This window comes from Ornithodoros turicata, chromosome 7, assembly GCF_037126465.1.
Source record: "Ornithodoros turicata isolate Travis chromosome 7, ASM3712646v1, whole genome shotgun sequence".
NCBI lineage: Eukaryota > Metazoa > Arthropoda > Arachnida > Ixodida > Argasidae > Ornithodoros > Ornithodoros turicata.
This window is the reverse complement of record NC_088207.1, coordinates 33,303,317-33,330,900: the sequence shown is the minus strand read 5'-3', so window position 1 is coordinate 33,330,900 and position 27,584 is coordinate 33,303,317. Positions and strand designations below refer to the sequence as shown.

Sequence of the window (27,584 nt, the reverse complement as noted above, 5' to 3'; positions counted from 1 at the left end):
ACCGAAAACGTGGTTGTCGAGGAGCCGCAGAGTGGTTGTGGAAACAAACGCCATCTGCTACACGTCGTGCGTTGTCGTCAAGGTTACTGACGACCCCTTCAAATATCAGTAGAGGCACTCCAAAGCCGCAACTTAATCGCATTTGGGGAAACTGGTAGAACACTACAGGCGTACTTATTGTCCTAGTTTTGTAATGGCTATATGACGTTGAGTCGCACCTTGCATGTATTGAAATGTGATGTATGTCTACCTTCACACTTCCTGTCGAGACACCCGTAGAAATTTTTCCCGATTAAAGTGCGCCATTTTGTGACCACGCGCGGTTGAAATCGCCTCCAGACCTCTGCTCCACGTTCCTGCTTCTTGGAACCAGGGGCCTCCTTTCTTTCGGTCTGCACGCGACTCGCAGAGTCATGTCACGTGACGCGCACTCCTGGAAGCATCTGATGTCACGGATGATATATCCTTCTGCCACATGCCGTGGTGCGGCGTAGGGCGTGCTACCTTTGTGCTAAATTCGTGAGAAAACCGTTCTTTTGCGGAAGATGAAACTTCAATCTTGTGCTCAGAAACACATATTCTGCCAAATAAAAATACTAGAAAACCGTTTCATAGTTGCTTTACACATTGCGAAGTGCTTTTCCGTTTGCGTCAATAGACCTCTTCCTGTTTGTAAACAAATGACGTCATAGTGTTCGACAACGCCATCAATTTGGTAGAGTTGAACTACGCTGGAAGATAGGGGCGAACAAGGCGCGCACGAAAGCCACGGTCTCGATGTTCGCTGAAAGGGACGCGACCTTCGATCTTACTTTTCTTTCAATAGGAGGCAGCGAACAAGTTCCCATTCGTGGAACCCAGCCCTTCCCCTCCGATTTGTTTCGGTTTCAGGCTGTCTACCAACGTCATGATGACGTTTCTCGGTTAGAGATGTACAGGAGGCAGCGAATAAGTGCCCCTTCGTGGAGCCCAGCAATCACCTTCCGATTTGTTTTGGTTTCAGTCTGCCCACCCAAGTCATGATGACGTTTCTCGAGTAGGCGTCTATACCCTTCAAGAAACGGCTTCCAGCAGGTGAAACAGTATCGGTGTGATTTTCTTTATTTAGGCTCGTATGCCCCATTATTTGTTTAGACACCTTGTGCGTGTACGAGTTAATGAAAGAGACAGGGAGGCTGGTTTTACATATATGAATAGCAGATATCTCAATCTGGAAGAACTTTGCTTTTTTCTTTCTCTCTCTATCCGCAACATTCATCCATCCATTATTCATGGCGGCTAGTCCCCTTTCGCCCTTCCAAGGAAATGGTCACATGAGCTCTTCCGTGTGTGCACGTCCCGTCTGAAACTGCGTCGTCTGTGTAAGCCTTCGAGGCAGAGGAACGTGTGGAATTGGATCTCCAGAAGACACACCACCCAAATCTACAGCAGGTTTAGAACTACCCGGTATCTTACTAATAAGTGTGCGCTTTGCAAAGAAGCATGATAAAAGCGCTTTTGTACAATTATTTTGAAATAGCTAGTCGAAATCGAAGAGAATACTGCATATACTGGGGACGCCGATCTGGATCGTTTCTCAAATAGCTAGTTATTCGGTTTGTTCAGTTCAATCGAGGGAACAATGCGAGTATGAGTTCGGCAAAAACATCAGGTAATTCAGGGTCTGTGACTAAGTTCCGGTTCCAAACTTTGCCCCTGACTAGTGCCGTGAAATATGTCTCGGCGATTGTCCACGATTTACGAATCTTTGTGGAATTTCTCGAAACCACTTTTTCATCATATACACTTACGCGAGTAACAGACTGAAATGGCACGTTTGGCTCCGGAATTCATGGGTCATGCTTTTCGTTTACTTGCTGTTAGCACGGTCCTATTGGTTTCGCAGCACTCATCACCCTCTAGTATAAGCCGCAGATAATATTCTGCTCTCGTTCGAATCCATTTTAGTATGGCGCGCCGCCGCTGCAAAAATGGTATCACTTCTTATCCCGAGGTGAATTCCCGCTTCATGGAGCGAAATCTGTTCAAAGAATAAGGTAAGTCGGTGTTGTGGCATGACATCGGCCCAAAAAATTAAAACGTATTATAATAAATATATGTGTTCAATGTCAGCTCAAATGAGACTGTACTCGCTCCAAAAAATAAGATTTCATGTAGTTCGTAACGCGCGGAGCTGTTCGACGCCATATTTGTTTTATGAGCATTTTGTTTTGTAGGGAGCGATTGAGCTGATTTTGTGCTCGCTGGAATTATGTTGCATGATTATTTGTGTCGGATGCCCCTTGAGGACGGGAAGAGAATTGGCAGATCGTACACTTCCAAGCACGTTTGCTACGAATGTGCAAAATTTCCTAGGGATGAGATTTCCAATCTTGAACGTTCGTCTTTAGTTAACCTGATGGATTGGAACGAAAGTTTACGTAACTGTGTGCAGAACTCTGCATGACAAATGCTTGGCAGTCGTCACACCATTCTGATGCGACTGTGTCCCTGTACAATGTGCTTTTAAAGGCCGAAGCGTTTCTGGATTCACGTAACTATTATGTGCCAACCCTCTGCTGGAAACGTTACTTGTACTGACTATGCTGGGCCCTAAGTGTCGACAGGAACGTTTCCGAATTGCTGTTGAATCTCACCCTCCCTGGAGACGCACACGATACAGTTATAGACTAACGCGTATATTACCACAGTCAGTACTTGTGCAACCTGTTTTGCCACATCACCTTTCAGTGCCGGTAGCATATTTCATACAATATATTTAAGTGTAAATTCGAACACAGTCATTATGCTTGCTTTCATCGTTCCATGCCCCACATTATTATTGGATTGAACAGTTTTGTTCGGCAGTTGGAAGGGCTTCACCATGACCTTGTTTAGAAGGGTTTCACTGTGACTTCGCCTGTATTCACATGAGAAGTTGTCATTTGAGGGGTGGTGACTTGCGTGAAATGTAGCTGCTATACTTCGAAACAAGCCGTCTTCTACAGGTCAACTCTTCCCACAATTCTAAAGTCTGTAATTTGATTAGGTAGGCGAATGAAGCTTCCAAGCCATGATGTAGTGTGCCTGTATGCCTCAAACTGTTTCTTGTACACTGATGACAGTGTAAAAACACTCATTGTAGACAGCGCACTTTGAGCACATGCGTTTAAAACAAACACGTAAAATATTTGCCTTAACAAGACGTGAATTCGCTTCCCTGTGTGCTATGGCCCGCTCTTAATGTGCAGACTGCGTTATCTGCTGGTGTAGATACACTTCTGTAACAGCAGCTCTTGAGTGCTTCGGAGTGTAGTTCAAAGTCTTCGGCACACAGAAATTCTTACAGTTGACTCACATTTCAAAGAAAGATGCCTGCTTGAGCTGCATTAATAATCTCCTACACCAGTACAGAACAGAAATATCTTATGTTTAGTGACCTTCAGATGCATATGCATAGGAAGCCCTGGTGACAGGTTCAAGGAAGAAAAAGTGTCCCTAAAAACTTATCCTGAGAAAATGCTGTTAGAAATGTCAACAAACAACAGTCCTAGCCAGCACACAGCATTCAGTTTTTCAATATAAAATGTAACTAAAGCAGGCATAGCCATCACAGGTAGGAACTGTAGATGGGGATTTGATAAAACACTCCATGTTCTGGGTCTCCTATACGTGAATATGGACACATGAAAAGCTTTTTCGCACATTTCAGTCTTTTACCAGTGATGTTCGGAGTGCCTCATTTTGGAGTCCTCCTTCCAATCTTTTGTGCACCACTTACTTATGTACAGTCAAACTCCTTTACAACAAAACTCAGGGGACAGCAAAAAAAATTTGCAGTAAAGGTATTTTCGTTAAAAAGGGTGTCTATTATTGGACCTATAGGGCTCCAGCAGGACCGCAAACAAATTTGCTGTAGTGGTATTTTCGTTAAAAAGGTGTTTGCTATAAAGGAGTTTGCTGTATAGGATCTGACTTTTTCGGATTAAGCCCGATTATTCCCTCCCGAATCAGATTAGGACCTCGGAATTCTGCTCGCGTATCGGGTTGAACACCCGAGCTCCCGTGGCATAATGGTTAGGATGATCGTTTTTCACGCCGAGACTGGGAGGTAACACAGGTTCGAATCCCGGCACCGGCTGTGTTTTCTGAGGCTTTCCCTGAGTTTTCCGAAGGCTTTCCATACAAATGTTGGCACAGTTCCCCCTGAAGTCGGCCCAGGACGCATACTAAACCCCCTGTCCATCAACTTCTTCCTGTCGTCCTCTCTCGATCTGTCCACGTCTGTACACCTCTCATAGCCGCAGTTGCTTTGAGGGTCTAAGACTGAATTAAACACGTAGCTACACTGTACACAGTGAATTTTGGCCTCATGCCAACCTCTCGCGACACTCCACCCTCCTTTGACACTCTCCCGTGACGCTCTCCTCCGTGTGACGTACTCAGTATCATGTGCACTGTTTAGTAGTGATTTGTAAACATATATGATGTAAATATTACTTGAGTGCAACAATAAAGTATGCGAAGCACATGTGATCTTAAAACATGTGGTGCTCGTAGTGTATATATGTTTGATCAACGCATGCACTTTAACTGTGGGCTGCTTTCTGGATGGAAATCAAAAAGTAACCCGTTAACACCCGAGTGTATCAATTGCTTGCTTTTATCAATAACACCCGACCTTTCGTTCCCAAATCTGGTATTGGCATTTAACCCCAAAAGAGCCAGAGCCTACTTATGTATCAGCCTTGATGTCAAGTCAAAGCAAATAAATGAATACAAAGGTAGCAACCACTGTGGAGTGCTTCAATGATTCAGACACTTCCCATCACCGTCTGTTGCACACCTCCCTTTGGACGTTGCTCAGTGCTGACAGCCAATGGTGTAGAGTAGAGGATGGATTTTATTTTTGAACCACTGATGGGTGCAATAAACTTATTGGCCACGCCATTTCTTGTGGAGCTTACTCCAAGCTTCACTATTCAAACATTCTCTCACACCCCCAAGCTTTCCCTCTCCTTTTTAAAGAGACACCAAAATGCAACATTTTTACTCTGGGAATGAAGGCACTGTTACCTTGATAGCGATATAAGAGGAATGGGATTCATTGCCATTCGTGTAAACTCCAATACGTGCTTCCTTCTCTCCTGCTCAAGAGGTGCGACAATGTGGAGCAGCCTCCCATTGGTCTCCACAGCAGATTTGACACCCTATCTGCACCGCCGTGTCGCGTCTCTTAAGGAGAGGGAAAGCGCAGTTTGAAGTTCTCTTAGTACTTTAATCCTGAATGATGCATTGCATGAACCCTGTTCCTTTTATATTACTGCCAAGATAAAGGTATTTCTCATTCTCCAAAGATTGTGCATCATCATAGGGTGTATGACATTTTAAGAATGTTTCAAAGGTCTATGAGTTTCGATAGGGCTGGAAAATTTTCCTCTCTGACACCTATCAGGTGTCAGGGTTACTTTCAGCTTTGTTTTGCACAGTATGGTGAAAACTTGTAACTGTAACCACTACCAGAAACGTGTCAGAATAATATTTCGGAAGTGATTCCAAGATAACTTTAAAAATCCCTCCCATTGCTATACCACTGACCACTACAGATAATGCAAATTGGTACTGCCTCTGCTATCTGTACAGCTCCCATCAAAGTTAATAGTAACACCGGGGGGAAAAAAGGTCTCGTTCCCGAGCGCGATTACAGCACCCCTTGGGGCCGTGAGGAAATCTTAATTGAACAAAATTATTCTGTTAGTTTAACGCAAGGATTTTGTTCACTTCCATTCCCCCCCTTGCCCCCAGGGTGGCTGTTATCACGCTCGGAAATTAGACAGATTTTTTTTCCAGTGTTATTATTAACTTTGACGGGACCTGTACATCTTAGTAGCAGTCTGCTCCTACCAGTATTTGAATAGCTTTCTGGTTAGTTTGGAAGTTATCAGCAAGTACAAGGAAAATAATTCAGCAAGCTGAAGTTCGAAGAATTGGTACACCAATAACTTTCTGTGCTCTGAAAGCTGGCGTAATAAGTGACACATGCTACACAAAGTGTGAATCTAAATGTGTTTTACAGTATAAACTTGTGGCATTCAGTAAATTAATAATAATAATAATAATAATAACTATTATTAATATTATTATATTCAGTTAATTAAGATATGCCTAGACCACCTCTATGTGAATAACAGGAACACATACATTTTTCGTGTCAAAGGGGTACCCATGGTACCAGTTGATTGTCTCTGTGAAGCAACAGAATTTCCTTGCTGTGTTAAAAAAAATGTTAGCAAAAAATGCAAGCAAAGTTCATACAAGTGAACATGCAAATCTCATAAAAATCTGCATGTAAAAATAGCAGCGCTGCCCGATTTCCATGTCTGAAACTGACGAGGCCCCCACAACCTGAGATTAAGGGAGGGGGGCGGCTGCCACCTGTGTCCCCCCCCCCCCCCCCCCCCCTCCTTGAGACGCGCCTGGTGTCAGATGCTATCCATCTTAATACAAGTGCAAACAGAGTCCAGTGACGGCATACCAGAGAGCAGTGAAATGGAAACCACTAAACAGAACGACCTTCCGTAGTAGAATGTTAAATTTGCTTGTTTCAGTGCTTTGTATCCCACGCTTTCTCTATGGCTGATGGCGTGGCTGACTACTCGGGGCAAGAGCTCGGGGTCGCCCGACTGCAGTTCTCTGATGATGGGATACCCACAGTGGTGGAGATGGTTGAGAACGAAATGGTTTTGGACCACAAATCCCTTTTGGAGTTCCTTGCAAGGGCTGGTGGTTCCTACACTATACAGGGAGATGACAGCATACAGCCAGGTAACACGGTGTGGTAACACTTGATAAGATTACTCTACCACTGATGCCAGTGCCGCATTTAGGGTGCAGGGCCTCAGGGCCCCATCTTTGCAAAGCCACGTTTTAATAAATATTAAATTTATAAGTTTATAATAAAGTTTATGAAGCTGATATGGTTATAATAAATATTTATAAAGTCCTCATAGAAGTCACTTATACTCAAGTCAAATTTTTATACAGTACAGTACTGTACTGTACTTACTGTACATTTGTACTACAGCGAGCTAAAAACAGAAATAGTAGCACATAATAAATGATCCTGGTACTCTGACGAGTATCTCTGCGTTGTGGCTGTTGTTTGATATTTTGTTGCGATAAATTGAAATAAGTGTTCCTGCATTTTTTGCAACAGTGAGCTAAGTTAAGTACAGCAATCAAGTACATATTGCAATTTATTTTGTGCAGCAACACGATATATGATATGTTACAACGCAGTTCCCCAGGGACTCCCACCGTTGTAAATCTGGCACTGGTTGATGCATGTGAGAGCTTTGATATGTTCATACACCAAGTACACAAATGCTTTTCCTCTGTTTTGTTTCCATAATCTTCAGGAACTCTGCTCCAGATTAGCCCCAACACGATTTTGGCTGTGGCTGCTGTGGATAACGGACAAACAGAAGAAGGAATGGTAATGGAGTCCCCTTCTATTATTCTGCCATCTGAAGAAGGTGTCACAGATGACACAGATGCAGTTGTTGAGGAAAACATTGAGGCTACATCTGCAGCAGAACAGCAACTTGTTGAAGGAACGGCAGTGACAGTTGGAATTCAGATTGCGTGTAAGTTGTCGAGTTTAAATCATTCGGCTATCAAACTTTCAATTGTGAAGGTTCACATCACGGAGTCCACGGCTGCCTGCATGCCGAGGGTGATGTGAATATACAATTAATCTATTTACCTTTTTTATTCTTGTGTGCACAGAAGTACCAACAAGAGAAAAAAAAATCTGGTATTTTTGTGAAGAGACTGCTTCTCTGTAATGCAGTGTCTTACAGAATGCTGAACTTTCATTGCGCAAAGTCATCTTTTGACAAAGGAGGGCTAGCCCTTGCTTTATAACCACCCTGCACTGCTCTGCAAAGCACAAGAGGAAATACTGAACCGAAACAGAGCCAAGCAGAAGCATACTCGTGATGCCACAGGAACAATGCATGACTGGCTGCTTTCTGCAGCACGTGATTCGCAACAAACAAATTAACATAAAATATGTGTGTTGTGCTTGTCTGTAACTCTGTCCACAAATGGACCAAGCAGCACACATAATGTGTAGTTTCTATATGATCATAACAGACTCTCATAAAATAAAACTGGTCTGGTTCCTAACTTTCATTTTCAGAAAATTTTGTGCAGTGTACAACTTAAATGGTTTGGTTACTTGTTGTCCAAAAATTAAGATAGTACTGTCCCTCCAACACAAAGTCACACTGAACTCCCTGTGTAAAGAGATGAACTCCACTGAGTACTTTGTTAGATGACTTGTGCAGCTGCTGTGAATTTGTAGTCAGAACATAACGTGCCTCTTTCTTCTTTCTGTTCCTGGTCCTACTTTCACATTACCTTCCTCATCTAACTTGCAGCGGAAAACATGAGCGACGTTGACTTCAAAACATTCCTGTGTGACAACGAAGTCAGTGGCACGTCGGCTATTGTTTCCGTATCTGAACCATCTGCTCAGCAAGAACATCTTGGCATGGAGGAGGAGCAGCCAAGTGAAAAGCTCCCACAGGACAACCAAGAAGCCGACAACGAAACTGTTATTCTCAGGCAAGGTTTGGAAGTCATGAGTATGCCTGATCAAGGGGTTACTGATGTGATCCAGAAGGCACTACTGGCCGATGTTGATGAGGATGAAAACACGACACTTGACCAGAACAGCAGTCACTCAGAGGCAGCTACCCAGCATATACTTGCAGACGAGGGTGATCATCACATGGTACAGCATACGAATGAGACGCGTGAGTACATAATTTTTTTTGTTGCAGTTTTCGTTGCAGATTCCAATGTGGATATCGAAACCTTTTCTGCCAGGTAGGACTGTGCGAATAGTACTTTTAAAACCAAAGATAATACGAAACGAATAGTTATGTATGTGAAGCAAGTACAAAGCAAATAGCTATGTACCCAGAGCAAATAGTTATACCCACAAAGCAAGTATGAAGCAAATGGCTGTGTGACCGAATCAATTAGAAGCGAATAGTTATGTAACCAGACATACAGCATGTATATACAGGGTACGTGCATCACCTAAGGTGATAAAAAATGATAACGGGCTACGTACTCGCCGGAGGATTGTCAAACTTTCGGCAATTACCTTCTGGAAACTTTTGCCACCATTGAGGAAGGCTTTGGACAATTTTTAATTGCGGGAAATTTATTTTTTTCAGTTGAACTTGCCAAATTGCCAAGCAACCCAAACTTTTTTTTAACAGAAATATGAAGTCCTCCACGGATAACCACACACCCAACCAAAACTATGCACAGTATCGCAACAGAAATAGTGTAAAAAAATTAGTAAAAATTCGGCTTTAGCCCCGCCTGCTTGATTGTCGCAAAGAAAAGCGCACAGTATTTGCGGGGAGAGGAGGAAGTGTTCCCGCCTCTTGTTTTACCTTTCTTTGCACCGCGTTGACCTTGATGCTGGTGACAACCGACTTATCACAAAGAAGCCAAGACAAATGAAGACGGGGACACTTTCTCGTCTGGACGCAGATTTGGCACGCTTCCCTGCGAAAATCAAGCAGGCGGGGCTAAAGCATAATTTTTACTAATTTTTTTTTACTATTTCTGTTGCGATACTGTGCATAGTTTTTGTTGGGTCTGCGGTTATCCGTGGAGGCAATGTTCAAAGTTCAATTGAAAAAAGTAAATTTGCCGCAATCAAAAATTGTCCAAAGCCTTCCTCAATGATGGCAAATGTTTGCAGAAGTTAAATGCCGAAAGTCTGACAATCCTCCGGCGAGTACGTCGCCAGTTATCATTTTTTATCACCTTTAGGTGCGAAAATACTCCAAAAGCCGGGAGATGACATAACGAAAGAAAGAGAGGACTCCGACTTAACGTAACAAATAACAACTTTAAGCAGACGTTTCGCCTGTCATACGACGGGCATCATCAGTGCAAGACTGAGCGGGAGAGCCAACAACCAGTCGCTACTTAAGGAGATGACAGTATTGTTCGGGAAGGGGGCCACGGTTTTTGTTACAATGCAAGGGATCAGCGCGTATGTGCCACGATTCCAGGAGCTTCCTCGGTCCCCATCTTTGCTCGCGTGCCAAGGTCACCGCGTTATCGTAGTCGAAACAATGCCCAGTGTTCCAAGAATGCTCGCTGAGTTCGGTCTTAAGTCGCGTGGCATGTGTGGCGTTCCGGACGTCGCTCTTGTGTTCTTTTATGTGTTCTTTTATCTTTAACACAAGAGCGACGTCCGGAACGCCACACATGCCACGCGACTTAAGACCGAACTCAGCGAGCATTCTTGGAACACTGGGCATTGTTTCGACTACGATAACGCGGTGACCTTGGCACGCGAGCAAAGATGGGGACCGAGGAAGCTCCTGGAATCGTGGCACATACGCGCTGATCCCTTGCATTGTAACAAAAACCGTGGCCCCCTTCCCGAACAATACTGTCATCTCCTTAAGTAGCGACTGGTTGTTGGCTCTCCCGCTCAGTCTTGCACTGATGATGCCCGTCGTATGACAGGCGAAACGTCTGCTTAAAGTTGTTATTTGTTACGTTAAGTCGGAGTCACCTTTAGGTGAAACACCCTGTATGTAGGGTCTGACTTTTTCGGGTTAAATTCCAGCAAAACTCTTCCCCTAATTGGGGGTCACATGTGAGGTGAGTCAGCCTATTTACGTCTATTTGTGTGTCGACATGGTGCACGTGCTGCAGGATAGGACTGCAGATAATTTGGTCCACCTTGGGTTCTTTTGCTGTGCGCCGGAAAGCTCTGACACACAGTGCTGGGAGCAATGTTGACCTCCCCCACACTGCTACCGTCCTCGGCCGGGGTCGTACCCGCAATCTTGAGCTCAGCAAGCCGTTACCGACTGAGCTACCAAGGCCATGTTATCGGGCGTTACTGTCTGGTGTTACCAGGTTACTTTTTTGCTTTCTGTCCAGCAAGCGGCCCATAGTTAAAGGTGTATATATTGGTCAAACGTGCATTCCTCACAATTTATAGTCACAAATAGCACATCATGTAACACGAAAATGTGCTTTGTATAGTTTATTGTTGCACTCAAATTATATTTTTTTCACATGCACACAGATTGCTGCTAAACCATGTACGTGATGCATGACACAACATAATATGTGATTAAAATTTGGGGAGCAATCAGTTTTAACCCGTTCGTATTCTGTTAACCTAGTCAGGAATTCTTGTCATCTACACCGACTGTTTCAGTTAAATCCCTGGGCTAAATAATTCACGAACCATTCGAAGAACTTTCTTTTTTACAAGTATCTGTCCGATACCGCCTACAACCTGCGCACCGTGTGAATGAGTTGGAGCTGCTCATTATTTAAATAAAAATTCAAATGAGTTTTGTAAAAAAACACAACTTCTAAAGCAGGGCGCCGTTGGCATTAAAATGGGTACTACCCCTTTTGGGACCTTCAGTGGACACCTTTTAGAGAAAAATCTGCCACCGAAGCGGGTCATTTGTTGCAGTAATTAATTGGTTTCAGTTTACATATCTTTGTCGCGGCTGGTCGCGGTGAAGCGCAAAAGGACGCTCTTCCACTCTCATGTCCACCAATGAATTACGTCCTTTTGCACTTCGCCGCTACCAGCCGCAACAACAATATGTAAACCGAAACCAATTAATAACTGCAACAAATAACCCGCTTCAGTGGCAGATTTTTCTCTAAAAGGTGTCCACTGAAGGTCCCAAACAGATAATTGACATCAAAAGAAAATTGTACAAAAGAAAGTTTGTCGATTGGTGCATCCGTGTGCGAATTATTTAGCCCGGGGATTTAACTGAGACAGCCTGTATGTGATAGATGGTTAAGGTATTTGTGTGAAGCAGTACTCCCTTTGTTTTATACTCCCCCTTTTGGCATCTTTGGGCTTGCAAGGGCAGCTTCGAAACTATTTGAATATATTCGGTTTGTTTGCAAGAGCCCAGCTTCGATTTGAAAAATTCAAATATAGTTTCAAGTTCAATTCGGAATTTGATAAATCTGAGTACTCACACAGCACTATCCTTAATTGAGGTTAAGGTTTTATAGCTCACGAAAGGAATACAGAAACAAACATTTCTGAAAGTATGTGAAATCAGTATGTGTGGTCTGTGTTGTTTGTAGCACCACATCTGCATTTCATATTTCCTTTTCAGAGCTAGAGCCACCTTCACAGGAAGAACAGCAGAATGTTGTCGTCATTGATGTGACCAATCCCATCCAGCTGTCACAAAACTCACTCATTGTAGTGAATGGCCAGAAATGCGTACTGCAACAGGATCCTGGAACAGGTCAGGTTGTCGCTTACCCCGTTAAAGAGCCAGAGAAGCCGAAACGAAGGAGGGGACGACCCAGGTAATTTTAAATGAGACATTACGTGAGCTTCTGTTTCCAGCACCGTTCCTTTAGCCATAATTCTTTTTTCCCAAAGGAAAGCTCCGCCACAGGGGACAGAAGAAGGTGGCACGTCCGAATCTCTGGAAGCACCTAAACCACCAGAAGATGAAGCACAGGAAGAAGAGGAAGAAGATGCACTCCACAAATTAGGCAATGGAATGGTGGAAGTTGTTACTGAAGGTCCGCATTACTCCACTCTGTGTGCAACCAGGCATGAACATATGTTTTAACCATCTGTTTTCCAACAGATGGCGCACTTGTACGAAGAAGTTGTCGGAGAAGAAAAAAGGCGAGGACTATGAAAGGTTGGTTTGTTTTGCCCCCCCCCCACACACACAAAATAAAACAAAACAAAACCAAACCAAACCAAAACCAAAACCAAAAAACAAAACAAACAAAACCAAAAACAAAACCAAAACAAAACAGTATGTACTGTTGGTCCTGTAGAAAGATATTAGCAGGATTATGCACAGCACAGGTAGGCCTGTATTTAATGTGTTTTCACATTTATTTGTCGTCCAGATTACGAGACCAATCTGAAGTTAAATGACGAGAGTGACGATGCACTGGAAGAAGAGGAAGACCTTGATGAAGAGGCGGTACTGGACTCCATACCACGGAAACGAGGAAGGGGACGTCCACCACGTCGAGGAGGTCACCAGGGTTCAGATCTCTTCAACCCTTTCTCTAGTAAGACAATCACTATGCGTAGACAACGACGTCAAAAAAGGGAACCATTAGGGCTATGCGAATTTTGGATTTTTGAAATACTGAAATGAATGATTGCACATTTACTTCAAATTCCAAAGAGAATATTTACTCAAATATATATTCCAAATTGAATAGTTTTGAAGCTGCACTGTTACGCCCAAAAACAGCAGAAGAGGGGGGTGTAAACCAAAGTGAGTTGCGCTGCATATGAAGATACTCATGCATTTATCATGTAGTATACGTTGTATATCGTACATATCCAGCATATGTATGCCATATACAGGGTGTTCCAGAAAACGTGTCTTTGATTTATAAATTAAAAGACTACGCCACCTAGAATCATGCGGTCAACGGCATTTGTTCTTACTATGTTTTTGACACCTCCTGATGTGAAATTCACGTAACGTTAAGCTTTATTATGTAAATTTTTGTGAAATGAACTCGGGGGGGGGGGGGGGGGGGGAATTTGCTAAGCAAAGGTCACTGTTTTGCCGAATGTGAAGAGTGTGCCAATTTAAGTCAAATTCATGATGCTTGACAGGGATATTAAGGAGCTATGCCATCGGAAAAAATAGCCATGCTTTACGGCTTTACTTTTTCTGCTGGGATGGCTTCTCAATATCCCTGTCAAGTATTATGAATTTGAGTTGATTCGGCATGCTCTTCACAATGGTGGGGTAAAAAAGTGACCTTTAGTTGGCAAATTTCCGAGTTCAGTTCGCAAAAATTTACATAATAAAACTTACGTTACATGACATTCATACCAGGAGGTGGCAAAAACATAGTAAGAACAAATGCCATTGACCGCACGATTCTAGGTGGCATAGTTTTTTAATTATAAGTCATTGACATGTTTTCTGGCCGAGAATAGAACATCTGGGACACCCTGTATGTGTTCAGTTCAACTTTATAACTATTCGCTTTGAATTGGCTTTAAGTGCACAACTATTTGCTTCGTGTCTGCTCCGGCTTTAAACTTCACACATATTCGCATAGTCCTAGAAACCAGCATCGCACGTCCTTAAGCTGCAAGCAGGCTGAGTAACCTTTTGTGGCAATGCAGAAAACACTGGTGGTGTGCGACGCAAGCGTGGTCGACCACGAAGGGATACCCCACAGCGTCCAACAATGCAAGCATTCTTGGTACAGATGGCAGATGGGCAGACATTGATGATGCAGATCCCTACGGCCAGTCTTCCATCAGGGGTTGACCTGCGTGACGTGGCCCAGAGCATTGCTGGCACACTCAACGCTACAGCCGCACCTAATGTACAGGCCGAAGTACGCAGATTTTCACGCATAATTTTATTCACACACACATACTGGTAGCTGTGTGACATACGTCTGTCGTTGTCCTGTTTAACAGGAACCTACCATTCCTGCCGTGGAGGGAGACACTACAACACTGGATGTTTCCAGTGCAGCAGAGGCCAGCTCCACAGACCAGCAACTGCCTCAAAAGGAAGTTCAGACAACTCTACCAGGTGAAGCTCTGCATTTTAGTCTGCATTTAATCTGCATTTTAGGTTCCTTTTATGTCATTCTCATTTGTTTGTGTCGTGTGGTATATCATTATAAAGTAATATCACAGAGCCCCGAGAGAATACCAGCACAAAGAGTAAGATGTGTACACGTGGTTAAGCAAGTGGGCACAGGGATGCCGGAAGATAAAGCCCTCGAGCTAAGGTTGCGGAGCCCATCCTTTCACTGATGAGCAACGTTCGTTGAGGCTTGCTGGGGAAAGAAAATTTGAGCAAAATTATTCTCTCAGGGCCTTGCCACAGGTTACATGATACTTACTTCTACTAGTATTTTTTACATTATGCTTCTCGGCCTGGTTTACATAAGTCATTCGCATCACTGCTTTCTTAACCTGTTATATAATAATGTTACTTTTTTACTGTGTGTGCTGTGACCTATTATTCTGTGTGTTTGCAAGCAGGCATGCCGCAGTGTACACAGCAGCAACTTCTTCAGCTGGACTCGATCTTGCCACCGCAGTCTGTTATCCTCTCGATGGACAACAGCACAGTTGGCAACCTTCTTTTTACCTCCCAACTTGGTGCCGCTGCTGTACCTGACGTAGCAGGAGGCACTGCGGATGCTCCTGTGAAGCGCAGGCCGGGCAGGCCACGAAAGACACCACTGCAGCCTCAACCACTAGTGCCTATACTGCCTTCAGATACAGATCCCACAAATGACAGCACTGATGTGCACCAAAACTTGCAGTTGTCAGACCAGAGTCTCTCCAAGACCACTGATGTCCAGGAGACACCTGCTGGCCCTACGGATGTTGAGTTGCCTGGTGAGCTTCGGTGTGGACAGGAACTTCCAACTTACATCATTCGCTCTAGAGGCTAGGGTCAAACACACTTTCTATGTGCAAAGAACACTGGTGTCCTTTTATTTTAACGTACCATTTTTGTGTACAGTAGGAAATACAGACAGTCCTCTGGAATCTTCGAGGTCCTTAGTTCCAAGCACGCTTGCCGATGCTGTAGCCCAAGTCCTTGGTCCTGATGAAGATGACGGGCCTCATGAGGAACACGTAGCAGTCACTGGGGATGATGTTGCTACTGAAGGCTTGCCTGCCATGGCCGTTGATTCAGCAACAGAAGCTGTACAAGAAAATGCAGAAGCTCCAATAGAAAATCAGGCTGACATGCAGGTAATTTGCATTTGTGTCATGAACCATAGTTTCCATACTGCAGTTTATGTATTCCACTACTCGTGTGTCTGTTGACATTAAGGCACACTTGTATGTAAAAATACACTCCGTTTGACAAGTGTCACGTATTGTAGAGAGAGTGCTGGTGCCTCCCTTAAAGTAGCACTGAGGTAACCACCAAAATGTTTTTCGTTTTGAGTCCCTGCGAAACAATGATGAGCGGCTTGCAAGGCAAGCCGCTCTTAAATGTGAGCCTAATGTGCATGCATAATTAATGCATTCTCGACACGAGTGCCCGAAACTTAGTACCCTTTATGCCCGCATAGTATATTTATTGGACATGGTTCCAGGTACGCGGACTCCAATGCAATCTTACTCTCTCCTTGCATAATTAACACACCCTTTCTATGGTGCTATGTTTTGGGCAAAAGAGTGCACAATTGTACAAGGAAATACAGCCCATAGTAAATACAGTACTTCATTCCCATAGTGTAGGCTGCTACTCAGACTCTCATTGCAGTATTCAGGGAAACTAGTAGTTTGGATGGAGAGCCACAGCTTTTATCGTATTATAACAAAGTGAAAGTATAAACACCCAGAAAGAAAAGGAAGTTTTCTTATTTTAATTACGTGGAATATTTTTACCTATGGGTGAAATTCTATATGGTGTCATGGTGATAAACGCGAAGAAAACACAGACGCACAGAAGGCCATGTTTTCTTTGCGTTTATCACAATGTTTCTTAACCGACACGATCTACATCTTCTCGCACTTTTGTTTGGTGTGCACATTTCTGCTAGGAGTGATTACGGGTAAAATGGCATCAGTATTAGTATTCTGCTTACCAACTATGTCCTTTTAGTTTCCCTTCCTGTTCTCAAATCCCACCTTTCTGTGAAAATCTCTGCCACTAACTGAAAGCATACTGCATACATATGTGCAGTGCACAAGCTGTGGCTGCTTCAACAATTTGTGCACCTGATGATGAGATATCAAGCTGGCTGAACAAAGCACTGTTCGTTTGTAGGGGAGTGCGTATGCAGCCGGAACAAGCGACAATGGTCATTGCCAAACACATGCGATAAGAAACCGGTGTTGCCGTGGAACGAAAATGAGATCTGCTTTTGTGCATGTTTATGTCCCCCCTAACAAGCAGACGGCGGTTTGTCCGACCTGCTTCATATCTCGTCACAAGGTGCTCGGACCTCATCAGAGGTCATAGCTTGTGCACTGCATGCAAGTATGATGTTCGCTGTAGATACTTCGAGTGCATTACTACTGAGACACACAAAGAACATAAAACATAATTTTTACATCTTGTAGGTCTCAGAGTCCCAAGATGCCATGCCAGAAGCTACAAGGACGGCATGCAAACCTCCAGCAGGGCCGGCTACAGTTATACCAGTTCCCAACAAGTTGGTGTCACTGCTGATGCCTCTGCCAAAAATAGGTGTGTGCAGCTATAACTAAGTTATTTCAACTACAGCAAATGTGTAAATTACGTTTCTTATTCCACTAGGTCTCAAATCCACCGATGCGGACTTGCAAAAACTCCAGTGCCGTATCTGTGAGTTCCAGGCATATTATCCTAAACAATACAAGGACCATATCAGTACACATGAAGATGCTGTGCAGAAGTGCAAGTGCTGTAACTTTGTTTGCCTGGAAGAGGAGGAACTATATGCTCATTACAAGGTAATGCTTTGTTCATAAGGGTTTGTTATTGCCAGCAGTTGCTTTTTTTTAAGTACTGTGTTAATTCCAGTTTCAGTTTCAGTTTCAGTAATTTCAGGCATCAGGGATCATGTATCCAACTGAAGCAAGGCACTCAGTTCTTTTTTAACATATGTGCCTTGAAACTTTTAACAATGTGCCTCGGGACTAGTGACAGTTTGATTTAATATCTGAATTTTCTATATATGCCCTATCGTATCCCTTTCATGTTCATCATTTTTAACCATCATTCTGTCTCTTGCACTGTCCTTTTTACATGTTATGGCAGAATGTAACATTGATTCATTTTGCACACAGGAGCAGCATCCGCGATGCATATGCCCTTACTGCAACCACACCGCCGAACAGACTTACATAATAAAGAGGCACATGTTTCGCCACATGGAATCTGGATGCAAATGTGACATATGTGGCAAAAAATACAAGGTAATGTTACAATTGGAACTTACATTAGGTCCACTAGAGCATACAGCTTGATAAAGGAAATGTTTCTTGAGCATTGAGTCATGGACATTTGTGGTTTTCTTTGTGTGGAGCATAGTTTACCTCAGCTTTCCTGCAAAGTTGATTGCCCATAGACATTCGATAGCTTAAGGAAGATTATATCTTACTAGGCTCTAGCCTTGGTAAGCATAAGGTTTCCTTCTAATTTTTGTTCACACTGTGTTGCCATGTACATGTGAATCTGAACATGCAATAACAATTTCACCCCTTCCATGAATAATTTGAATAACCTATTGCGAACTAATACCATTATCTTTTCCCCGTATCTGCCTGATATTCGTTTCATAGCTATGGCCAGCACTTCCTATCATAGACAGCAGACGACGAGCAACAGAAAACATCATTAGGTTCCCTTGTTGCCACATCTCAGGTCTACTTTTTGCACTAGGGGTGTCCCAAGAAAATGTTTACCATGTGTGCTTGGGATGTGCATGAGATATCCTACTTTGATATCCGAAGTTATCCATCAGAAAGTTTCGTTCAGGGTTGGTTACTGAAAATAATAATTTTTCTGTTTCTGGTACCGAAGCAACTCAATTTTTCCTTTCCGTTACTGCTTCCAGACGATTTTCGGCAGCTATTCCCTTTTCTGTTTATTTAGTGGATTTTCGTTTACGTTTCAGTTTCAGTTCCCTGCAGAATTTGGGTATTTAATGTTTCTGGTACAAACCCTGTTTACTATGTCATATTTGAAATAGGAAAAGATACGTATTTAAAGAGATTGAAACATTTATTTTACTGAAAAACAAGCTTTCGGACGGAGTCCGTCCTTCTTCAGGTGCAATACCTGATGAAGGACGAACTCTGTCTGAAAGCTTGTTTTTCAGTAAAATAAATGTTCAATCTCTTTAAATACTTATCTTATTCACTTGCGAGTGCTAGACTTCTCCCATTTTTTGCTTGAAATAGGAAAACACAGAAGTCTTATGTGGAATTCCCCGACCACTTAACTTGGCACAGATTTAGGCACCAACTGGGCAAAACTTCGGTATAAACTCAAGCAAGCCAATAGTTAGCTTAGCTGCGTGCTAATGGCGTTGTGGTTTTCGTCTGGATTGGATTGAATCAGACTATTGTAGTATTGTATCCCGAGAAGTTTGAGAGTCCCCGCTAGAACCTGCATGAATCATTTGCATCGTTTACATCTATTTCGCCATTAAATCAATCTGATGACTGACGAGATGTGAATGAGAGAATACTAATATATGCATATTTATTTATTTATTAATACCCTGAAGGCAAAGCACTACAGAGAGGGAATGGTGGTTAGTCATAATTCAATAGAACATATCAGCATTCATACAAAACAGTGAGGATGGGGGATGGTTCTACTCCACGCTTGTTCTTTAGGTATGAAGGAATTAAAGATACTATTACATGCACATCAAAAGTGAAGGTAGGGGAATTCCGTTACGTGAATTCCGTTAACGTTTCCAGGCTTGAATTTTGTTTCTGTTTCAGTTTCCGGTAAAGGTAACAAATTTATTTTTGTTTCTGTTTCTATTTTCGTTTCCTGTGGAATTCGGGTATTTAAAGTTTCCGGTAACCAACCCTGTTTTTTTTTTGTAAATTTTAACAATGCACTGTAAAGTAGTAGTAAACTGTAATCCCAAATGTGGCTTAAGTTCTTCAGTGTTCAGAACATGCACATTTTTTGTTTTTTCTCCAGGACCAATACATTCTCAAGATGCACGTCAAAATGGTGCACATGCCAGCCGACGTGCTTTTTGGATGCACCGTTTGCAACAAGAAGTTCACTCGCAAGGCGCATCTCAAACGTCATGTCAGGACACACAATCCGGACAAGCCATTCAAGTGCCATCTTTGTAATTACAGGTAACCACTTCTGCTACCTGTATACAGTCAATCCTCGATTTATGAACACCCTCGGTTTCCTGAAAAATCGTTCATAAATCGAGGGACTCATAAATCGAAAATTCCGTTAGGTGAGTACTGTCGAGCAGATGGAACAGTATTTGAGAGTTGGGTTGCGTTTATAATGCAACATATAATTCGCACAATAGCTGACATGGACGGGGACCACGTCACTAGTATTCTCTGAAACCCTTCTGACCCCATAGTTTCCCTGCCGACTACGGCCACCTTATTCATAAATTGAGGTCAGGAACACTTCGTCCCCTTAATGCGTCCCTGGGAAACCCGTTTCTTGTTCGGATTTGGAGGGTTTAAAAACCAAGGGTGCAATACCTGGAAAAAGTTTAGTCCGTTCCGGCATCATTCATAATTCCTTTGAAGGTTTCTGTTGACCTCGGAACGATCCGTTCATAAATTGAGAGCAAAAAGGCTGGGCAACTCCTAGTTCGTTCCCAGAAATTCCGTTCATTATTCGGATATCGAGGTTCATAAAACGAGGAAAAAACCCATGTAAAAAGTTTGGTTCCTCGCGCTCCTGTTCATAAAACGAGGGAATTCATAAATCGGAGGTTCATAAATCGAGGGTTGACTGTATAGGGTGTTTTCACATGACGTCAAACGAGCGTGTTTCGCCGCCACGGTAGTGGTCATTTTTTCGGCACAGCTGCCGAGATTATCTAGCACTTGCTCGAAAATGAAGCCTTGAATGGTGTTTTGAAACCCGGTCACGTCCTTACCCTTCTTTTATCCCGAAGACACTTCTTCACTGTCATTCTCAAATTTTTGTTTTATGAAAAACTATGGTTGTCGATTGAAAAATAGCACTGTTTGTCATCTTTCAATGCCGCTAGCACGAAAAGTGACCACCAGTGGGAGGAGCTTACGAGCATGCCACGTCACAACGTCACGTAGGTGACAACTCCCTATATAGTCGCTGACCAATTCTTCGGACTCCAAAAAATTTGGCCTTTTTTTCTTTTTCGCACACACTATTGGCACCGTCCATTTCTTAGAGAACAAGTGTATTTTCATGTACCTGACAATCGCTTCTTCAAAGAACGGCTCGATTTTTTTCTATGGATTTTGGCTCAATCTTTCCTATGTAGCTGACCAAATGAACTGGTTTGATGACTGTGATCTCTCTGAAGTTCTGGACAATGACAAATTTAGCGGGGTATGTAGTAGGTCTGTAAAAGCCGACATTGTAAAAATGTTTGTCTCTTCGCTTAAATATGTGGGTCGACCTATATTCAAAATACGTGTACTTTCCAAAATTCTCTGCAGTTTCCATGTAGTGGGGTTGACCTATGTTCAAACAAATAACAGCACGTTGATGGCATTGGAAGCCTCTCATCTCTTTTGAATAAAGACTGTGATAAGATGTGACCTTTTCCCCTTGATTAAAAATTCTGACCACTCAATAATTCAGACCAATCTTATGACCAAGTAGGAAAAGTCCGTAGGTTGCTGTCTACATAACATTCTGTTGAAATGAATCCTTTGTTTTGTGCATAGAGTTTACTTTCTTTTTCTTTTTATCTTGTAGGGGTTGTGAGCGATCAGACATTACCAAACACATGTTAATCCACGAGGACCCAAAACACTCGTGTGACATTTGTGGACGCTCTTTCCGTCACATAAAGAACAAAGAGCTTCACCTCAAAAGGTAAGTTCTTAGATGGCGCCAGAGTTGTACATGTTACTCGAAAAAAGTAATTGATTACAATTACTGTTACTACTGAGCAAAAAGTAATTCTTTACCATTACAAATTACTTCATTAAAAATGTAATACGTTACTGATTAAAAATGTAATGCGTTACTTTTCTTGTTACTTTTATATTACTTACGTTTATATTACTTTACGTTACTGCGGTGTGCATGGAACACGTGTGGACTAGAGACGGCCGTCATAGTGAGGTCTGCGTCATTGCTTCAGTCGAAATCGTGGTGGAACAGAAGAACAGATTGGTTCGCTGAAAAGGGGTTGCCATTGTTGACAGAAGGTTAAAAAAGTAATCGATTACTCATTAATTGATAACCGAAAATTGTAATCAGATTACTTGGAAAATTACTGGCTCACAAAATTAATTGATTACGTTAAAAAATTACTGAAAAAAGTAATTGATTACTACTAACGCAATTACTAGTAACGCGTTATGTACAACTCTGGATGGCGCGTCCTCATCTCCGTGATGGCCTGCTGGTGACACTTCTTTTACCTTGACAGGCATAAAGGACAGAAAGACTACAAATGCGGGGTTTGCGAGTTTTATGGCTACACCTTCACAGACATCAGGAAGCACATTGAGCGCAAGCACTCGGACCCACGCACAATCCTCTGTGATCGCTGTGGACAGGCTTTCAAGACTCAAGCACTTATGAAGGTTATCCTTTATTCACTCGGGCTTCTTTTGATATCGTTACAATGACGCTTCTATAACCTAGATGTTAGTAAACGTGCATTGTTTGCAATTCTGTGGTTGCAGAACAACACATGCATCCATTTTGTTGGTAATGTTGCCAGAGAACATTGTAAAGAGCTAAATAATGTTTCTGGGTTCCTAGATAATGTATCGCTTTAGTGCTTTAATCCATTTTAATTAATGCATTAAAAAAAGCCAACTTCCTATACACACGTGGAAAGAAATACGTACGAGATTTAATCACTGCCTAATGAGTAGGAGCTCTTGCCCATACAAGAGCCAATAAAGCTAATAAAAGGAGTTAGGCATTTCAAGATCACCCTCTGGCATGCCTCATCTTTGATGTCATGCCAGAGTAACAAAAAAAAGAAGAAGAAAACCAAGAAAATGTGTAGAGCCATCGGCCGCCAGTTTTGCAAAGCTCGAAAGCAAAATTACGTACATCACTTGCGGAGTCGTAACTCTTGTACTGTATCATTGCAGGAACACCAAATGAGTGCACAGTGCGAGGTCTACATGATTGAGCAGGAACTGACAGAGTACGACCCATCTATCATCCAGCTAACAGAACCTGCAGAGGAAGGTGCAGACAGCCAGCCTGCTGCAAGTGATGCAGGTTACAGCACGTTTTCCATATTTGCGCGTGAATCAAGCTGAGGTCAGTGCCCCGGTAAACAAATCGTTTTCCTCCTGCAGAAGACCAGGAGGTCGCCACGATCGAGTTGACGGACGAATCGTTAGCCACACTTACTGGGGGACTTACTGGCATAGGTGAAGGCCAGCAGCTCTTCATTCGCAAAGTGGACGGAATCGAAGGGCAGTATGCCATTGTCACAACAAAGGAGAATGGAGAACAAGAGGCAAGTGTATACGCTAATCAAAAACAAAATTTTTGTACTGCTACATGAGGTCCTCGTTGTGCTTTCTAAATTTGCACACCAGCAGTAGCTGTACCATAGAAATCATAAGGAGAGAGGCAGAAGGAAAACTGGGAGAGGGAGAAGTGGGAAAAAGCAAAAGATCTGTAAGGATGCTGTGCCCTCTCTCAATGTCTAGGTGCGAGGGCTGCCACGATAGAGATGGCAACGACCCTTCCACGTGTGAACGCAACTCTGCCTTGGCATTCCTCAAATCCAATCAAATCAAATCTAAGTCATGTTTTCTGTCTTATCTCCGTGTGTAATGTGTGTTCGTCACGTCTGCTATCATAATAGTAATAATAATAATAATAATTTGTGCCTTTACATCACGAGGCAACTTTGATCATGGGTGATGCCACAGTGGTCGGTCTGTGCATTAATTTTGCCCAATTGAGAGTTATTTAACGTTCACTGAAATCTCGATACATGCCACACCGTATTTGACATCCCTCGCGGAAGACTGTGTGTCAAATCAGCTTTTTACCCTGCCACAAAGATGCTGGCATCTTCGGCCGGGTTCGAACTCGCAACCTTGGGATCTGTGGGCGGTCTGTCAGCTATCATAAAGTGCGCATGTGCCGCTACCTATTCCGTTAGGAAGGGGTATTGTACCGTGCAAACCTTCAACCATTACAATGGAGCTTTCAGGAGGTAGTTCATTAGCCGATACTGTTCCTAACACGTTGGGGCTGCCGTATCCATCATGGCAGCCCTGTTGTTGAGATGTCCCTCTTTGCCATCTTGGGTTCTAGGTGTTATGGGAGTCCCATGATCTGTACCACAGGCAAATTTTCAATGTTGCCCACTGATCTTGTAAGCAGGGAAAGGTAACAGAATATTTTTCGTTTCCATTACCATCTCCTTTACTGGCCCGTATTTGTTTCTTTTTCAGTTTCCATTACCACTATTGTTGTTTTCGTTTCTGTTACGTTTCTGTTTTGGTACAGCCCCATCACTGTTTGCTGTTTTCGTCCTTTTTCTTTCTTTTTGTAAGCTTTGAGACCGTGACAAAACTTAATACTACCTCTACGTATACAGGGTGTTTGCTCTAACGTGTCCAGAAATTTTATTTAAAGCGAGCGATAAAGGAGAAACGAGCGCTACTTTTCAGCTATACTTGACTAAGAAACTGTGCTACTAGTGAAGCAGTACCTGTTTCTTACTCAAGTAGCAGAAAAGTACCACTTGCTTTTCTTTTGTCGCTCCCTTTAAATATAATTTCTGGACACGTTAAAGCAAACACCCTGTATATTCTGAAATCTATTTTGATCACTTTAGGAAATACGTGCACACAACAGACATTTATTCGAAAATATGGTACGTGGTTGAACGTGTTATATATGAACATGGTGTTCACGAATGTTACTCATGCTTGCAACTTGCAAGTCACCACAAACGTATAAGAACTACGTTTCTTCTGTGTACTGTACATATATGCTTCATTTTAGCTTTAGTTCCTCAGTTAATTTTAGGCTTACTTCATTCAACGTCATTTCATCAATTTATCTAAATGATATGGCGAAGGATTCTAATAATTCAGGTTTTCCAGTACCCAAATTATTACCGTAAATCATTTTCGTACCCGTTTCTGTTTCAGGTGTTCTGAGTGTGCAATATCTGCGTTTCTGTTACCGTTACTTGCTATATTTCCAGTATAATACCATTTCCGTTTGTGTTACCATATCTATTACCTTTCCCTGCCTGAAAGCACAACCTAAACTTGGACCTTGTGTGTATCCGAGCATGCCCATGCGCCTTTTCAGTTTCACCTCTTACCAACAAATACGCCTTACATTCAACAGATAACCTACGTCTCCGAAGAAGCATTAGGTATGCAGACTTCGAAAGAAGGCGAAGAAGAATCTTCAATGGTGGAAGCTAGTGAAATTACAATTCAAGAAGCAGTTCTCGAGACAGACCTCCAGAGGGAGAACAATGTGACTCTCGTAGCTCAAAACGGAATTGATGGGTTCATCCTCAACTAAACATCGTCATTAAAAGCTGAGAAAAACTTCAAAAGTCATCAATAACAGACACCGGGAGGACATTGTCTAGTTGCTCTTTTTTGAAATTTAATAATGAGTTTAAGTCCTAATACTTGCCATTCCATGCTCATTCGCTTGGATTATTCCGCCATTATATCAGCTAGGCACAAGAGGCTGGCTATCGTATGTGTCTGGCATGTGTTACTATAGTCACATTTTACTGGGTGCATAGGTGCACCATACATAACGTACATGCGTCGCTGTTTTTTCACACACGTGTTGAACATGGTGATGAATGATATGATTGTTCATTTGAAAGCTGTACATTAAATGAGATATTCAGCCTGATACATGTCATGAAATAGCCCGAAAGTCTGATGTTTATCGCATGTGAGGCCCGATTCTTGTTAGTTTCTAGTGTGTTGTTTCTTGTGTGGGCAATTTTCTTATCACATATTCATTTTGAATTGTTGCCCACATTAAACAATACTAGTTTCATGCTCTGCGTTGCTCTAGTCAGTTATATCCAGACATGAATATTCGTTACACGTACCACATGTGTATACACGGCAAGATCTTTGACAATGAGAGTTCCAGCCTCACCCTGAACATCGCTCTGAACATCTGACATTCTGTACATAGAAGGTTGTATTCTTGGTGATATGAAAGGGCAATGTAACAACCCAAAAGTACAAAGTGTACATACGATGGTCAAGTTGTACAGACTTTGTATTTTCCTATTTATAAAATTGTTCACTGTACAAAGAGAATTTGATGTTACTGTTCACTGTATGTATTCCACCAGCGCAAGTCATTAAATATATTTGTTAGCTTGATTTTGTACGAGTCACTTACAAATGAATTCACCAGTATACTTCTATATACCAAATTGACAGTGTACACCAAATGTGATATGGTGCTGCTGATTTTCTATGCAAAATTTAGGAGCTTGTAACTAATATGGTCGAAGATGTCAAGATTTCTTTTGGCGAGATTGGACGGCATTTTTCTCGCGTGTGTCACTAAACTGCAACATTTAAGGGGCCTCTAACAGCAAAAAATGTGTCAATACCTATGTGGGGAAATTTATCCATGTCTCATATTTATATGCCTCGCAACTTGTATTTTTTTCCAACATGCTTGAATTGAGACAAATACATTTGCAATCTTTAAAATACAAAAAAACAGTGACATTAGGAGATGATCAAGTGCAGTCATCTTTATGCACAGGGGTTCATTATGCGAGTTAAGTCAGACAGCATTTCACCAATGAGAGCAATGATGACACAAGGCTACTGGACAGAGAGTAGGGTCACTGAAGTTAGCACTATGTTTCCGTTATGAAGGTATGTATTTCTGCTTTCACTACAACTTTTCCAACATTAGTTCTTGTGCCTCGATTATATCCGACAGCCTGCCTTCCACTGTGTCCTCTTTCATTACAACAAGAGCTTCAAACTGCTGTGATGTTTCCTATGGTGCCAGTTGTAATACATCAATCCCTGTGTTGCATGTTCTGAATATGAAATATAATTATTCCACTGACACAGAAATGGACACAGCAGTTATCTCACAACCCGTTGTTTTTTTAAGGGGCGCAAGTCAAATAAACATTCACGTATTCGAGAAATTGTGCCGTGTCGTTTTTTAAAGGGCGCAAGTCAAATAAACGTTAATGTATTCGAGAAATTGTGCAGTGTTCTGTGTGTGCCCTCTTCTGTTTCGTGTCTCTCGGTTTTTCTGAGGAATGTCATCCGATGTCGTTTGTTACATTTAACTCCCAAAGCACACGTGTCATTGCTACAATTCATCACCAAAAATGTTAGTGTATGAACGCAACACTTACCAATATTGGCAATTCTGTGTTGGATAGTTTGAGTGTTGCTGAAGCACACGATTCTGCGCATATAACGCCGCATCAATTATTTATAACAGCCTGATATCCCATCCAACCCCAAAAGTAGAAAAATAAAGCCACTGGTATGGTCACTGGTACCAAGACCATGTAGTAATAGAAGTCTTCCTCCATGTCTGCATGTGCAGTGTCATCTGCCGCTAATATCGGTCAAGATGTAAGTGTCCGAAATGATCACGCAACATGAAACGTTGGAATCACACTTCCATTGAAATAACCTGGCCGTAAAACGATATCAAAAACGCCGAAAACGCTACGAAAGGATTGCACGGGCTCTTGCCGGCTTGCATGGGCTACGGGCTACGGATAGGTGCCCACTGTCGCACCGCCGAACGGCGCGCCGCTGACGGTGAAATAATCTTTTTCTACATTTTCTTTCGCGTCATATGGCAGAAGTAGCAGAGACACATGAAAAC

The 27,584-nt window shown here is 42.5% G+C and overlaps 1 protein-coding gene and 1 long non-coding RNA gene across 3 annotated transcripts; one reads left to right on the top strand and one right to left on the bottom strand.

Annotated features, from left to right (window-relative positions):
- The first annotated feature begins 1,970 nt into the window (after nucleotides 1-1,970).
- On the top strand, nucleotides 1,971-26,089 carry LOC135400893 (uncharacterized). The gene is made up of 21 exons (XM_064632888.1): nucleotides 1,971-2,036; nucleotides 6,588-6,804; nucleotides 7,398-7,625; nucleotides 8,424-8,801; nucleotides 12,192-12,390; nucleotides 12,467-12,612; nucleotides 12,681-12,737; nucleotides 12,955-13,122; nucleotides 14,207-14,424; nucleotides 14,510-14,627; nucleotides 15,086-15,448; nucleotides 15,576-15,811; nucleotides 17,135-17,261; nucleotides 17,331-17,506; nucleotides 17,843-17,971; nucleotides 19,719-19,885; nucleotides 21,471-21,590; nucleotides 22,153-22,309; nucleotides 22,832-22,964; nucleotides 23,045-23,208; nucleotides 25,071-26,089. Exons 2-21 carry the CDS (start codon nucleotides 6,612-6,614, stop codon nucleotides 25,251-25,253), a joined length of 3,660 nt encoding a protein of 1,219 aa, XP_064488958.1. The 5' UTR covers nucleotides 1,971-2,036; nucleotides 6,588-6,611; the 3' UTR covers nucleotides 25,254-26,089.
- LOC135400894 (uncharacterized) lies at nucleotides 14,637-27,497 on the bottom strand. 2 transcript variants are annotated; one of them, XR_010424672.1, is made up of 3 exons: nucleotides 27,100-27,481; nucleotides 15,561-15,761; nucleotides 14,637-15,427 (listed from the first exon to the last, which is right to left on the bottom strand). It is a non-coding gene; the product is annotated as an uncharacterized LOC135400894 (long non-coding RNA). The 2 variants fall into 2 exon arrangements; XR_010424670.1 differs by lacking the exon at nucleotides 14,637-15,427 and having other exon boundaries at nucleotides 15,525-15,761; nucleotides 27,100-27,497.
- Nucleotides 27,498-27,584: the final 87 nt, after the last annotated feature.